The 14,277-nt window shown below is 55.7% G+C and overlaps 7 protein-coding genes across 7 annotated transcripts; 4 read left to right on the top strand and 3 right to left on the bottom strand.

Moving 5' to 3' along the window:
• Positions 1-307: 307 nt before the first annotated feature.
• N656DRAFT_22931 (uncharacterized protein) lies at positions 308-1,176 on the bottom strand. Its single transcript, XM_064808954.1, has 2 exons — positions 474-1,176; positions 308-405 (listed from the first exon to the last, which is right to left on the bottom strand). The coding sequence occupies exon 1, from the start codon at positions 1,064-1,066 to the stop codon at positions 479-481; it is 588 nt and encodes a 195-aa protein (XP_064674788.1). The 5' UTR covers positions 1,067-1,176; the 3' UTR covers positions 308-405; positions 474-478.
• Positions 1,177-4,069: 2,893 nt separating this feature from the next.
• On the top strand, positions 4,070-5,431 carry N656DRAFT_773287 (uncharacterized protein). Its single transcript, XM_064814031.1, has 2 exons — positions 4,070-4,591; positions 4,695-5,431. Exons 1-2 carry the CDS (start codon positions 4,468-4,470, stop codon positions 5,099-5,101), a joined length of 531 nt encoding a protein of 176 aa, XP_064674787.1. The 5' UTR covers positions 4,070-4,467; the 3' UTR covers positions 5,102-5,431.
• Positions 5,432-5,782: 351 nt separating this feature from the next.
• On the bottom strand, positions 5,783-6,463 carry N656DRAFT_22523 (uncharacterized protein). The gene has a single exon (XM_064808938.1). It carries the CDS (start codon positions 6,365-6,367, stop codon positions 6,020-6,022), a length of 348 nt encoding a protein of 115 aa, XP_064674786.1. The 5' UTR covers positions 6,368-6,463; the 3' UTR covers positions 5,783-6,019.
• N656DRAFT_22470 (uncharacterized protein) lies at positions 6,442-7,774 on the bottom strand. The gene has a single exon (XM_064808937.1). It carries the CDS (start codon positions 7,623-7,625, stop codon positions 6,903-6,905), a length of 723 nt encoding a protein of 240 aa, XP_064674785.1. The 5' UTR covers positions 7,626-7,774; the 3' UTR covers positions 6,442-6,902.
• A 149-nt stretch (positions 7,775-7,923) lies between these two features.
• Positions 7,924-10,095, top strand: N656DRAFT_764480 (Endopolyphosphatase; the record flags this gene model as incomplete). The annotated part of the gene is made up of 2 exons (XM_064813334.1): positions 7,924-8,071; positions 8,162-10,095. 2 exons carry the CDS (start codon positions 7,924-7,926, stop codon positions 10,093-10,095), a joined length of 2,082 nt encoding a protein of 693 aa, XP_064674784.1.
• Positions 10,096-10,744: 649 nt separating this feature from the next.
• N656DRAFT_840916 (carbohydrate esterase family 4 protein) lies at positions 10,745-11,694 on the top strand (the record flags this gene model as incomplete). Its single annotated transcript, XM_064818969.1, has 1 exon — positions 10,745-11,694. The coding sequence occupies one exon, from the start codon at positions 10,745-10,747 to the stop codon at positions 11,579-11,581; it is 837 nt and encodes a 278-aa protein (XP_064674783.1). The 3' UTR covers positions 11,582-11,694.
• Positions 11,695-12,601: 907 nt separating this feature from the next.
• N656DRAFT_743262 (PLP-dependent transferase) lies at positions 12,602-13,926 on the top strand (the record flags this gene model as incomplete). Its single annotated transcript, XM_064812851.1, has 2 exons — positions 12,602-12,799; positions 12,862-13,926. The coding sequence occupies 2 exons, from the start codon at positions 12,602-12,604 to the stop codon at positions 13,924-13,926; spliced, it is 1,263 nt and encodes a 420-aa protein (XP_064674782.1).
• Positions 13,927-14,277: the final 351 nt, after the last annotated feature.

Genomic DNA, 14,277 nt, shown 5'->3' with positions numbered 1-14,277 from the left:
AACTGGCGCCCGGGCGTGGAAGATAGAGCGGTGATGTAGTCTGCTTGCCGTGATCGGGGCCGTAGCTTCGGCTTGGCTGCTCAAGGAACATTAATGGCGGCGTGCCTCCAACGGAAAGCCCCGAATCCCTCTTGTGCGGAGCGACATGCTCCTTTGCGTGCTGATCGCGATCGTCCCGATGGGGGTAGCCATAGATGTAGTGCATGCACCGGTCATCCCAGCACTTGTAAGAGTGATGGCTGCGGAATGCTAGGGGCAAGCTGTCCCTCAGCCGCGACGCCCGGGCGACGGGGTCGTACAGCGAGAGATTCCTGTCCAGCCAGGCAACGAAGCCATCAGGGGCCTGATCCCGATAGTAATGGTACTTGAGAGCATCGAGAAACCTAGGGTCCTGGAGGTCGATACCTAGCGTTTGGTGACAAGAACATTTGAGCAAGAGAACCAACGGGGCAGCGGCAATCAGAGAACCTTACCTTGATCAACACAGACCGTCTCGATGCACTCGCACTGATACTGCAACGCTCTCGCCTCTTCGACGTCGGACAAGAGTGGAATATTGTCGGACAATTCTAATCGGCGGCATCAGATAAGGTTGCGGGGACAAGGGAGCAAAAATCGGATGGAAGGAACGATCATCCGGGGTGACATGGGACAAGAGAAAGCAGGACGGCTCACGATTATCGTCTGCGTATGCTCGAAGTACACGGTGCTTGTGGCGCAGCATTTCGAGCTCCACCTTGATGTTGGGCCCGTATTTTTGGGGGAGGAGGGCGGCGAGCTTTGCCTGGACCTCGGCATGCTTTGCCTGGAGCTCGGCCTGCTGATCCAGCAGGTGCTTGATGGCAGGATCTAGAGATGGGTCATAGTGGGGTTGGAAGGGGGGAGGAGGAACGGGGACGGGCGGCTGCTGTTGAGGTGCCGTAGCCGGGGGAGCACCGGGGCCGGCGGCGGGGGCGGGGGCGATCAGGACCGGAGGCGGCGGTGCAGCCAGCGAGTCGTGGTCCGGGGGACGGGGGGGTGCTGACAGCGGCAGCAGGGGCGGCTGCACAGCCTTTTCGGCCGCCATGGCGGGCGCGTGCGTGGTTGGCGACGTTGAGGCGAAGCGCTGAAGCACGGACTCAGGCGCGCGGCACGGCACACGGCACACGGCACACACGGCAATAGGCACGACTTCAAGTCCAAGCTTGGGCGACTAGCTCACGGGCGGGCGAAAGACCTTGCTCCCGAGGCTGACGGCGGGAGGGGAGGGGGCGTGCGTGTGCGTGGGCTTGGGCAGCTCTCTCTTTCTATCGGCGGAGGCGGACGCGCGGCGGCTTGTTCGCCCACCAACCAGCTCCGACGGCGGTTTTCTTCTTCGCGCATCTAATTAACGACAGGGAGTTCGGCGTGCCGACAGGCGCAACATGGTAGGGGCAGATGGAATAACAACTCTGTGGCGGCGGCTCCTCAATTGCACCTAAATGCATCACAAGGCCATATAACGCGCAGCAGGCTGCAAGAGGTGGATAGAAGAATTGTCGGTCAGCTCAGGCGGTGCTGGGCCTGTCCGGGTGCCATTGAGGGTGTCCAGAATTTCTGGTCGTGGATGCGCCTTTGCTTGTCGGTGTTAGGGAATTATTAAACAGTCAATCAATTGGGAAAGTGGGGCACAACATGGATGAGACGAGATGATGAGGGAAGGTGAGGCGGAGGAGACAGGCAGTTTTCAGTTGAGCAGAGGAATAATATGTCAACTAATGCCAGGTTTGCACTATACTCCTGCTACCATCTAATTTTTTCTCTTCAACGTTATGTAGCATCTGGACGGCCCAGCCCAGCCTTCTTTTCCCTTTCCCTTCCGTTTCGGCCATCGCCCTGTCGTAACGTGCCTCTCATAGGTCCATGGCTGTATGAGTAAGGTAAGGTAGCTGCTTTGCTGCATCAACAACGCTGCGGTTACAGGTGCTTTCCTCCTCCGCTTGCTTTGTGGCCCCCCAGCTCCTGCACTTCAAAAACCGCGCGGCCTGAATGGTCTTGCAAGCCCTCCCTCCCGCTTTCTCCGCATGAGATGGGGGTAAGGGGGATACTCGCCGCCTCACAACCACCCCCGGGCCCTGCTGCCCTGCAAAGGACGAGCTAGGGCAGAACTCAACTCGGTGCTTTACCAGGCTTGGCATAGTCGAGACGCTAAGCAGGCAGGGTCTAAGACCGTTGGAACGCTGCTTCTCTCGTGCGACGGAAACAAAAAAGTGTGTTGCTCGAGGGCAACGCTTGATCAGGTGCATCCGCTTTTCTGCACCACTAAGGTACCGAACGCTACACAGTGCAATTGAACATGCGCACGAACTATGGCATACATCCGCCATCACGAAGACGCGAGGCATCGCTATCCGATCCTGGATTGGAGAAGCGACGACTACGACGGGCGGCGAGGAATTCGCAAATTCAGACGTCCGGCCTACGGCATATTACAACGTATTAGCTAACGCGAAGCGTATCGTAGTGTGGGAGTGTAGGATACACAAACCTACACAGTGAAGTGGGTTTAACAGCAACCTGAACAAGAGCCCAGAGTCCCAGGCGGCATCTCTACCGACACCACACGGCAATGCCACCCTGCCATACTTCGTACCTACCTTTACCTTCGTACCGCTTCTCTCAATTGCCCTCTCATCCATACGCGGCTTTCAAGTCACAACATCCAGCTGATTCGCAGATCCACACCACTACGGGCTTTTGACGACTTTTGAGCGAGCGAAGTACTGATTATTGACTGCAGAGCCTACGCGATTGCTCTTCGCGTACCTATCATCTGCCCGAAGAGCTATTCCAAATGCTTGGGTGGATGATGTCTTGACTCAGCGCCGCGTCTCGGCGGCGGGCTTGATTGTGCCATGATCATGCATAGCCCACCTTTGCAACCGCCTTTCCTCTGCCGTCACTGGGATCCCGGACTCGCGGACTGGACTCGCTGGAGTCGCTGATTCTCGCTCTCAACGGCGTGACATTGGGCGGGGCCCCTATTGGGGGATGCCACACTTGCCCCGCTCTTCTCCAGTTCTCCTCACCATCATCCTGGCGTTTGCAGCTCACACAGCTCTCGCCGCTTTGGCAGCTTGGGAAGTGGTCCGCAAACTGCTCTAGTGGTGGTGCATGCTGTGCTCTTGCAGCGTGCTATCTACACGTGTACTGTACTGTACACTAGGTCGGTTATGTCCTGGCGATCTCGGCACACTTGAAAAATCATGGAGCATGGAAACGTGGGACATTCATACATATCTAGATCTCCTGCAGCTGCCCCGGTGTCACCCAAAATCGCCATCAGTCGCCTCAAAAACGGCAACAGCCATTTCCCGGCTAGACCTCTGCTTGCTCGCTCCGCAGCTCTTTATTATCAGTGCCGTCGGGTAGCGCAATCAACGTCACGGGAGCCTTGCAGCTCGTGTAACGTGTGGCCACCATCTTTCACAGAACAGTGGCTAGCAAGTTGGATTCAGCGTATTAACCATACATTTTCGCGCCGTCTATGTGACCTCCAATCCCGGCTGCCGGCAGCAAAACGACAGCAATGTCTACGGATGCTCCGACTTGGGAAGGACCTCTGGCAGAATCACACATGAAGCCACGCACGGCCCCTCTTCTTTGTGAATGCTCCATCGAATAGCCGTCACCAGCCACCCTCCATCATGACCAAGCGGCTCGAGGCATTTATCACCTTATCAGCACGCTTCCCGGCTGCTCAATCCTTCACTGCACCGTCCTGTTGTATGTAGGAGCCGCAGACCCATGTCACTTCCCAGCCACAGACATTTGTCAATCATCGTTTGGGGCGCTTTACGCCCTTGACCCGGTTTACGCCCTTGACCCGAACGGGTCTAGTGCCGACAGCTGACCGGACGAGGCGCCCATCCTGTCCGCTTAGGGCCTAGGGTGGTTCGCCTTGTGCCCTCAGCTCTGTCCAGCTGGCCGCCCCATCCTCTTCCCCAGAGGGATCCAACTGCTAGGAGCATCGTACCCCGGAGGCTGAGCAGCTAGGAGCTCCCTCTTCTCATTTCGTTGAAATATCAGAACGTCATCTGTCTATCAAGTGATTTCCGATGCCGAAATAGCTATGAAACTCGCCGACCTCCCCGGTCATAATGTAGTAGGGTGCGCTGAGTCGAGTTCGTGGCGGCCTGGAGGCATCCCACACTCAATCTTGGTGTGTTGGGGTAGGCTAGATCCACAAAATGCCGGCGTTGGACCTCCAATAGTGTTGATTGCCCTTGCCGACTTCTAGACTTGGACTACGGGCATCACCGAGCTCTCCTTACCTTGAATATCGTTCACCCGGGTGCCCAAAAGAGCTGCCTGGGTTATATAAGACGAAGCTTTGCATGAATCTCACTCTCTCTTCTCACTATACTACCATTAGTAGAGTTTGTATCAGCTTCCCGTTCATACTTATCCATTCCATACCCAACGACAAAAACAGGTTACAAACCCGCAATGTCTCTGTCCATCCTGCCCGTCTTCCACCCCTACCCGCTGCTGGCAGCTACGCTTCCTAGCCTGCTGCTGCTCTGGGCGGCCGTCGCCTTCGTGACCAAGTCCTACCCCTTCAGCAGGGCAGGTAAGTTGTCTTGACCTCCGTCCCGGGTTCTCTTCCTTAGATTCCCCATCAGGGTTGCACGGGAGAAGGTCCCAAACAGCTAACCGCCCACCCCCAACACCAGCAACCGAACCAAATCCGGATCCCACTTCCAGGCCGAAAACAACAACCGACCGCAAGTCCGATCCTCCTACGCCGGCCGAGTCGCAGTCCAGACCGATCCCAATAACGTCGACCGTGATACCCTGGCGGGCCTCGTTCAGCTTCGCTTCCATGGGCGCTCGGGCCCCGCCGTTCCGCCTGTCCGGCTCGGTCGAGGCTCGGAAAGGCTCGTCCTCGGACGAGAGCTTGGCCGCATCCTGCTCGGAGACCGAATCGCTGTACCCGGGCCTGTACACCACAAACGGTGAGACGGTCCTCGCTGGAGTTGGCGGACAGTTTGTCCCAAAGGGTTACCCTGGCGCTGGTCCTGGTACTGCTGGTGGTGGTGGGGATAATGTAGATAGGAGGAGGAGTAGGTTGAGTTGGTAGGTAGTTGGGCGTCTTTGGGTGTTTGTTTGTTTGTCTGTGTGCGCCGGAAGGAGGAGAGTGAATCCTGAATGGATTTTCATGAGTGGAGGGAGGATCGTGGGTTGATCTTGGAGCTTTTAGACGGCGTTCGTGGGGTATAAGATACCATGTACCGGCGGATCGCCTGACCTGACGGTCGCTCTCAAAACAGCAGAGGGCTAAGTCGCTGTCGAAGTCCCTATATTGGTTGTATATTCATTCTTTGGACAATAAACCGGTTTCCATTTTTGTTGACTCGAACAGGAAGATGTAAGTTCCGGCAGGCGCTGCGGCACAGTTTCCTTTATAATAGCGGATTCTTACCGGAGACAGACTATGTCGATTTCGGTGGGAAGGGCGGTTAAGGTGTGATAGGGGCTCAACACCAATGTGAAATCTCGCTCTCGACATGGATGGGATTGGCATCGGCGTGGTGGCTCTGTGCCGACAGATCCTGCTTGAAACAGCCGGCGAGTTCAAATTTATGGTTTATATTTCCGAACCGTTTTATTGATGTCATGGACCACGGAGAGTAGCACCATCCCAGAGAGGTGCAGAGCACACGGTTCCGTTGCCACCCAGCGTGTGCAGACCATATATACTAGATCTCGCCAACCTTCAGCTTCTCGAGGTTGTGGCGATGCTTCCTCCACAGAAGAAGAAAGGATATCTGAAGAACTCCAGTTTATGTCTCGTCGGCAGCTACCTGTTGTTCGGACTATCACTTTTCACATGACGTTAGCTTTCCCTATATCATGGCGAGAGCGGGATGGGCTGCGCATTGAGAGTCTATTTGTAGAATCATCACCCGCTCAGGGCTTTGCCCGTCATCCAAAGCTCCCCTTTAACTTGAGTGGCTGATGACTCTTACCAGCCAACTGGCTCGGTGATTGTTTCCTTTCAACCGACATAGGAGGCCATGATATTATCCCAGTACGTAGATTGTGATATGATTGAAGCAGCGATTGTCCTGGGGATGAACACTTGTTGGTGGGATGCCGGGTGCGTCCAGCACATAATGCTCATGGACCGGGTCAACTCCGGACAACAAGCCTTGTTTGAGCCGTCGTTTCCGTCATAGTCCGTCGCACGATCAGGGCGGCAGGAGAAACGTTGGATCCTGGAATGGATGTTTCCGGATTTGGGTATCAGATCTCCAATGGCGTTGAACGGCGTAGAGAAGAGCAGACCGAACAGGGCTTGGCATATAAGAATTGTATTCGCGATTGCATGACAGAGTGACCCCATCAAGTTTTGACCTCGTTTCTATCCTGTTCTCTAGAGCTGGATGCACAACGGCTTAGATGGGCGGTTGGGTGCAATACCTGGACGTCTAAGTGTTAAGGAATCCTGTGAGACTCAAAGCTGCTGATAAGCATGTCTCGGAAACAGGAATCTTGAACCCAACCGCAGATCGGTGACATGGTGGCGCGTGAGCGATATGCAGTGTACAAAGCAGAGGCAGTTGATCAGTGTAGGGAGTTGGGAGATGTGGCCGGGATTAACCATAGGAAAACGTCACAGCGATGCGCTCTGTATTCCCTCAAACAGACGGCGAGGTAATCTAGCAACTAGCTATGAGCAATCACGGGACACAGCGAAAAGGAGTCCTTAGATGCGGCGCTGGTTGCGGATGAATGTATTCTGAGGAGAGGAAAAAGGTTGGCTGCGGTGCTGCAACGAAAATTTTGGGATCTGAGTGGGAGCACAGTGCGACATCTGAGTTTCGTTCAAATGCACTGTCTGCTGAATTCAGTGGCCGCAAGCTCTGTCAAAGGACCTCTCAAGGCAACTTGAAGAGTTCAGGGTTCAAGGTTTCTTGGCAGAACCGGCCATGTGTGATGGGATCGAAGACAGGCGAAGTTTCGGCAGGGTCGTGCCTCAAGCGAAGCGCACATCCCCCGCTCCCGTGGACCCTTTGGACGAAAACCCGGCAGCGGGCAACCGGCAGATCCCGAATGATGAGAGGAACTTCACCTTGTCCTTCAACATTGAGATCGGAAATGCGATCTGTCGAGGGGAAATGTGGACGCATGCCAGACTCAGGCTGACGGCTGACGACCCTGCTCAGCTGCTGTGCAATTCTGACCATACGACTGCCCACATGTCTGAGGGGCGGGCGCTTGAGGAATCCGGGCTTTGTGGGGGTTACACACGTGGGAAATGGCCAAAGCATATTGGCTCCTCTACCCTCTCCTTTCATCAGCCTCGAATCGAACAACTGCAGCGAACGAGCTGCTTCCGCGCAGAGCTGTAGCAGGCACTGTATGTACTCAATAAAGCCACCATGACGTGGCGAAGTCGAGTTGAGGTGGTGAGGAACACAGTCAGATCGTGCCGATCGAATCCCTTCGGCGAAGTACGAGAGGTCTTCAGGTCGCTCGGAGCTGCACAATGCCTTAAAAGGAGCTGCTGCTGCCTCCTCGCGCCGTGCAACAGGGAAAAAGCTTATCTGACTTGTTGATGACCCAAGATCGACGCTAAAGAGGCCCCCGCGGCAGGTCATGGGGAAGGATGCAACTGGTTGCAAACAGCGTCATCTTGTCACGCACTGAGAACCGGGTTGGCCACAAGGGTCCCCAAACGAGCCGAATCCTTGAAAGCCAGAAATTTCTCCCCTCATAGGTTTCGGCGGTCACGCACACTATTCGATTCGAGTCCACCGAGATCGTCGACGTTCCTGGCGAGTAGAAAAAGACTATGTAAAGACAAGGCCCGACACGAAACCACGCGTTTGCGGGCTTGGAGTCGTCTTTCTCCTTCTCTTCCGTCTTTTCGGCTCAGCTGTCTGCTATCCCGCGATTATGGCTCTCAGGCACTTTTTGGGCCTGACCCTGCTGTGCCATGGCGTCATTGCCGGGCTGCTGGGCCCAGCGACGACAGAGCGCAGGCAGGCCGTGGCCGAGCGCTCTGTCCCGCGGAAGCTGCACGGCAGGTTCCTGCATATCACCGGTGCGTTCGTCTATCTTGCTTGCCTTGGCGACCCCTCCATTTTATCGCAACTGATATACTGATTGAATGGTACTTTTGCGATAACTATAGATATCCATCCGGATGAGTTCTACAAGGTGCATTCGTCCACCGACGAAGACAGCGCTTGTCATCGCGGCATAGGGCCTGCTGGCCCTTACGGCGCCGAGACTTCGGATTGCGACACACCCTTCTCTCTTGTGAACGCGACCTTTGACTGGATTGCAGCAAACCTGAAGGACGAAATTGATTTTGTGGTTTGGACCGGCGATAGCGCCCGCCATGATCGCGACGAAGAGCTTCCGCGCAGCCAGGACCAGGTGCTGGGCACCAACACTTGGATTGCTGACAAATTTGCCGCTCTCTTTGCTCGTCCAGATGGTTACGGAATGACGGTACCCGTCGTGCCAACCTTCGGAAACAACGACATTCTCCCGCACAACATCATGCTGCCAGGTCCAAACAGGTGGCTCCAGCAGTACACGCACATCTGGCGCCACTTCATCCCCGAGGAGCAGCGCCACAGCTTCGAGTTTGGCGGCTGGTTCTACGTCGAGGTTATCCCGAACAAGCTCGCCGTCTTCAGCCTGAATACCCTGTACTTCTTCGACCGCAATGCCGGCGTCGACGGGTGTGCGGCACCCTCGGAGCCGGGCTACAAGCAATTAGAATGGCTGCGCGTGCAGCTGCAGTTCATCCGCGAGCGTGGCATGAAAGCCATTCTGATAGGGCATGTGCCCCCGGCCCGGACAGAAAGCAAGCGCCTGTGGGACGAGACGTGCTGGCAGAAGTATTCACTCTGGATGCATCAGTTCCGCGACGTTGTCGTCGCTGGCCTGTATGGGCACATGAACATCGACCACTTTCTGATTGGCGACTCGAACGATATCAATCTTGCTGCCTTGTCAGGCTCGGCAGCGGAGTCTGGTATCCGTGACGCAATGGAGGACGAGTTGACGCTTCAATCGGCATCCGACTATCTGCTAGAGTTGCGCAATGACTGGGCAAAGCTAACGCCGCCCCCCACTTTCTCAGAGGAGCTGGATGGGATTGACCGAGACGGGCGGAGGGGCGGGGGGAAGAAGCGCAAGCACCGGTGGGGAGAGAGATATCACCTTTCCTTAATCAGCCCAAGCGTCGTCCCGAACTATTTTCCAACGCTACGAGTGATGGAGTACAACATCACTGGGCTCGAAAACGTGCCTCTTTGGAAGGATACGCCTAAAACGACGGCCACGGACGTTTTTGACGATAACAGGAACTCTCAGAAGCATATCGACCTCCGCCATGTGTCTTCCGAAACTGAATCCGGAACCCGGTCTGACGCTGAAACCACCAAGAAGCACCACAACAAGAAGAAGCAGAAAAAGCCACACAATGACCCGAACCTGATCATCCCCGAGCCGCCGTCCAAATCCTCTCCGCCGGGCCCGGCTTATTCGCCCCAACCGCTTACCTTGACAGGGTACACGCAGTATTATGCTAATCTGACGCGCATCAACAACCTAAATCTCACCGCTTCTGCCGGTGCAGAAACGAACTCCGGGTCTTCGTTCTTGGATAACTTGATGCCCGATTGGCTACTTCGCTGGCGAAATGGAAAACACGCCGGGAAGAAACCCGTGGCCAAACTGCCGCAGCCGAGAGAGTTCACGTTCGAGGTCGAGTACAACACCTTCGAGGACAAAATCTACAAGCTGGGAGATTTGACGGTGAATAGCTTTGTTGAGCTGGCGGTGAGGATGGGGAAGCCCTCTGCTAGTAAGCAGAGGAGTGAGACGGGAGTTGTAGTGGATGAGGATGGAGACAACGACTATGGGGAGGAGGACAGTGATCAGGAGGGTGACAGTGATGAGGGGGCCGAAACGGAACAAAAGAAGAGGAAGAAAGGCAAAAAAGGGAAGAAGGACAAGAAGAGGAAACAGAACAGGACTTGGCTGCATTTCTTGAATCACGCGTTTGTAGGCACGTTGGAGAAGAAGGAGTTGAAGAAGCTGCTTGATTAAGGGACTGGCATGGGCGGTGTTGGGGGCTTATTGCATTTTTGGGATCGAGCCTGGCGTTGGTGTGGCGTTCTTCCTTCGGGCTTGGATACCATGGTTCGCGGTGGGTGGTTGAGGGTCATTGGAACTCATAGCGTTGGAGTGGCTGGATTACCGGGCATATACTTAGATATTCTCATCAAGACTGGGGATGGACTGTCAGGAAGGGAATTATCCTCTGTTGTCGCTTGTTGTGCTTATCCCTCGCTCTTGAACCAGCTGTGTACTATTGTACTGTACAGTACAGCCTGTAATTCTTATACTATACAAGCACAGTACGTTCTGTAACTTTAACCAGGAAGGGAAATTACACACTACGTTCAATTGTTAGGCTGACGCCACACCTTCCGGGCTTGGCACATCAAACCCTTGAAAATCACCGTTGTACCTTGAGGGAGAAATCAGGATTCAGGAATGACGAGGATCATTGCTTCCGTTCTTATCTGTTATCAGCGCGTTCAATTTCCAAGGCAGCAGTTCTTCCCCTTTTCCCATCCGAGCAATGCCATCCCAACCGAATATACCCATCTAGCTGTCTTCTATTGCATGAACTGAAGGAAAAAAGTCAAGTTCCGTCAACCAATGCCAATCCGAACACAAGACTAGAACAGAAATGCTTGCCGGGCTCCTCCGCCTCCCATCAACACTCCGCCGTCGCGCTCGCCGCCGTCGAATGGCCACCCTGCTCCTCCTCGTCTTGCTTTCCCTGCTGCTCCTCCTTCCCCTGTACATAATCTACAAACCCCCTTCTCCGCTGCTGCGCTACCTCTCACACCGTTGGACCGACGTGCTCTTCCGGCTATGGCTTCCTCCCTCAAAACCGCTCGTGGCGCTGACGATTGACGATGCGCCGTCGGAGCATACGCGGCCGATTCTGGCGGCTCTGGCGGCGGGAGGGGCGCACGCAACCTTCTTCGTCATTGGCTCGCAGGTGGAGGGGCGTGAGGAGGTGCTGCGCGAGATTGTGCGCGCCGGTCACGAGCTGGGCAACCACGGCATGCGCGACGAGCCGGCGCGGGATCTGTCCGAGGCCGAGCTGCGGTCCCAGATCGGCGCGGTGCAGGAAATGATTGAGCGCGCCTACGAGGCCGAGGGCCGCGAGGTGCCCTGGAAGGCGAACGGCGCCACCATCGGTGACGGCGGCGGCTGGGGCAAGGGTAAGTACTACCGGCCCGGCTCCGGCTTCTTCAGCCACAGGATCCGCTCCTTGATGAGGGGGATGGGCTATCGCCTCGTTCTGGGAAGCATCTACCCCCACGACGCGCAAATTGGGTGGGCGTGGGCGAACGCCAAGCATGTCTTGAGCATGCTGAGCCCTGGGGGAATCATTGTTTGTCATGATCGGCGCAGCTGGACAGAGCCGATGCTGAGAAGGGTGCTGCCCGAGATGAAGAGGCGGGGTTACAAGGCTGTAACGCTGTCGGAATTGCTGGATGAGGCTACTGGGTGACGATGGGATGGGTGATGGATTGGAAGCCAGCCACTGGATATCGTCCTGCCGGCGGAGGAGGGATGGACAGTCCCGATGAGCTCCCCAAGCGCTACATTTGGGAGAAGTGCGAGCCCGTGACAACCGGGAGATGACGCTCTCCCATTGCGGCAGAGAAGCCCACCACGGTTGGAGCAACCACTTGAACCAAGATCATGGATCAAGACCACGGGACCCAAGCCAGCAAGCAGGTCAACATACAGAGGCAGTACCACTTGCTGCTGCACACATGACCAGAGGCAGCAATTTCAAACCTGCAGGCAAAAGGCAAATATGAAAATTACATCCAGGTGTAACTCCCGGAACGTTTCCCCTGCCCGACTGGATACAGGAGCCACCAAGGCAGAACCTCCAGAACAAAGTCACCACAGAGCGAAATGGGGTTACTATGGGATGAAGAGTAAACCGAGTCGAAGACACCAACTCGGCCAAGGCTCGGATAAATCGATTCAGTGAGCCTTGCCCTTTCCCTCGCAGGACGATATCAGAAACGGTATCTTGAGATTGAGGACAAAAGGTTGCGCTACTTGGCCATCCAGAGATGCGTTTCAGTTCGACATAGTGGATGACACGCACTGAACGCTGCCCAGCACAAGCTAGCTGCCCTATATCCGGCCGTGCGTTCCCTCATGTCCTTGGTTGCGTGCCACTAGTTCGGTCGCCGGATTGCCCCATGGTCGACTCGACTACTTTCATCGGCTGCTCTGTAAAGACCTCATCAGAGACTCCAGGAATGACAGTGGTTCAGCCTCCGTTCTTAAATGCATTACGTGTATTGTATCCTTAGCAGGCACGCCCTTGCAATGACGACTTTTCAGATTTTCACGGCAATGGAGTCGCCCCACCCCGATATCGATCCGCCGTGTCTGCGGGGACCGGACGCAACTAAAACGAATGGTACATAAAGCTCTCCTCCTCTTCACCCTGCCCTCGTCGTCTTTCCGGTTTGTATCTTGGCCATCATTTGCGATTCCGAACATCATGGCACCCTCAAAGACCGCAGAGGGCTCCAACCAGCTTACGGAAGCCTTTGGCAAGGAGTTGTCGCTGGCGTCTCGCTCCGTCCACGCCGATGACTACATCAACAGCCACCGGGCAGTCGCGCCCCCGATGCACGTCTCCACTACCTTCCGGTATTCACGGAATCCAAACGAGCTGCAGCCCCATTTTAATGTCGATGTGAGCGATAACTAGAGCGTCAGACCGGCCATTATGTAGCAAGGCAGTTAACACACACACAGCCCAACTCACCCCACGATTCCCACATGTATTCGCGTCACACTGCGCCAAACACCACTCGGTATGAGGCCATCCTTAGCTCGCTCTTAGGAGGTCCAGCATTGGCGTATGCCTCAGGGCTGGCCGCTTTCCACGCCATGATTGTGTTTCTTAACCCTAAGCGTGTTGCCATCGGCGGCGGCTACCACGGTTGCCACGGGATCCTGAAACTAATGAACAAGCTCAACGGCCTGGAACAGCTCGAGCTTGAAGACGAAGAGGACCTGGCAAAGCTGCAAAAGGGCGACATCATCCATGTCGAGACGCCCCTCAACCCGACGGGCGAGGCACGGGACCTGGCTTATTACCGCAAGAAAGCTGACGAGCTGGGCTGCTACCTAACTGTCGACGCAACATTCGCGCCTCCGCCCCTGCAGGATCCCTTCAAGTACGGTGTCGACATTGTCATGCACAGCGGGACCAAGTACTTTGGAGGCCACAGCGACATGCTGAGCGGGGTGCTGGCGGTACGAGCCGACCTGGCGCACGGCAAAGATGGCAAGGCAGGATGGCTAGAAGGCCTGATAGAGGAGCGGGCGCACCTCGGCGGTGTCATGGGCAGCCTCGAAGGGTGGCTTGGTGTGCGCAGTCTGCGGACGCTCGAGTTGCGGGTGCGAAGGCAGAGCGACAACACCCAACACCTGGTAGACTGGCTGGGCTCGCAGCTCAAAGCTGGTGGGAATGTGGTATCGGATTCGATCATCAAGATCCAGCACGCCTCCCAGCAACCCGAAGCGTCCGACGCGGATTCGTGGTTGCGCAAGCAGATGCCCAACGGCTTCGGCCCAGTGTTCTCCCTGTGGTTGAAGTCGGAAGAACATGCAAAGCGGCTGCCAAGCAAGCTGTTCCTGTTTCACCACGCCACCAGTCTCGGCGGCATTGAGAGTCTGATTGAGTGGAGGGCCATGTCCGACCAAACGGTCGACAGGCGGCTGGTCCGGGTGAGCATTGGCGTTGAGGGGTGGGAAGACTTGAAAGATGATTTACTGCAAGGGCTGCGGGCGCTGAAGGTGGAGCTCGGAGGTTAGACGATGCTTTTGGTGTTTGTAAGACCACTAGATACCACCCGGCCTGCCTGCTTTTGTGTGAAATATTCCAGGTTAGAGAAGCCTCAGAAAAAACCTGGGAGCAAGCCGTCGATTTTCTGAGTAAGCTTATGACTGATAATGGACCCTTGCTGAAGGGCTCGCCTGCCTGGAGACACAAATGCTTCCAGCGATGGCAGTCAGAAAGGCGCAGAAGTTCCAGGCAGCGTCAAGCTAGACGAAGATGAAGGATCTGAGCGTTGCGAGTGTGGCTGAAGCGCTGAGTGAGGCCGCGCCCCCATTAATGTCCAGATTCGGAAGGCACGATGGTGTAAGTCCCGGACTACATGGCAG

Source organism: Canariomyces notabilis (assembly GCF_033297395.1).
Source record: "Canariomyces notabilis strain CBS 508.74 unplaced genomic scaffold N656scaffold_1, whole genome shotgun sequence".
NCBI lineage: Eukaryota > Fungi > Ascomycota > Sordariomycetes > Sordariales > Chaetomiaceae > Canariomyces > Canariomyces notabilis.
Note: the sequence above shows the minus strand (reverse complement) of the source record. Positions and strands in the feature narration are given on the sequence as shown.

Excerpts from the sequence above, each read along its gene's own strand:
- N656DRAFT_22931 (XM_064808954.1), bottom strand. The coding sequence starts at position 1,066 with ATGGCGGCCGAAAAGGCTGTGCAGCCGCCCCTGCTGCCGCTGTCAGCA.
- N656DRAFT_773287 (XM_064814031.1), top strand. The coding sequence starts at position 4,468 with ATGTCTCTGTCCATCCTGCCCGTCTTCCACCCCTACCCGCTGCTGGCA. Across the intron at positions 4,592-4,694 it reads CTACCCCTTCAGCAGGGCAG|CAACCGAACCAAATCCGGAT; the intron begins GTAAGTTGTCTT and ends CCCCAACACCAG.
- N656DRAFT_22523 (XM_064808938.1), bottom strand. The coding sequence starts at position 6,367 with ATGGGGTCACTCTGTCATGCAATCGCGAATACAATTCTTATATGCCAA.
- N656DRAFT_22470 (XM_064808937.1), bottom strand. The coding sequence starts at position 7,625 with ATGACCTGCCGCGGGGGCCTCTTTAGCGTCGATCTTGGGTCATCAACA.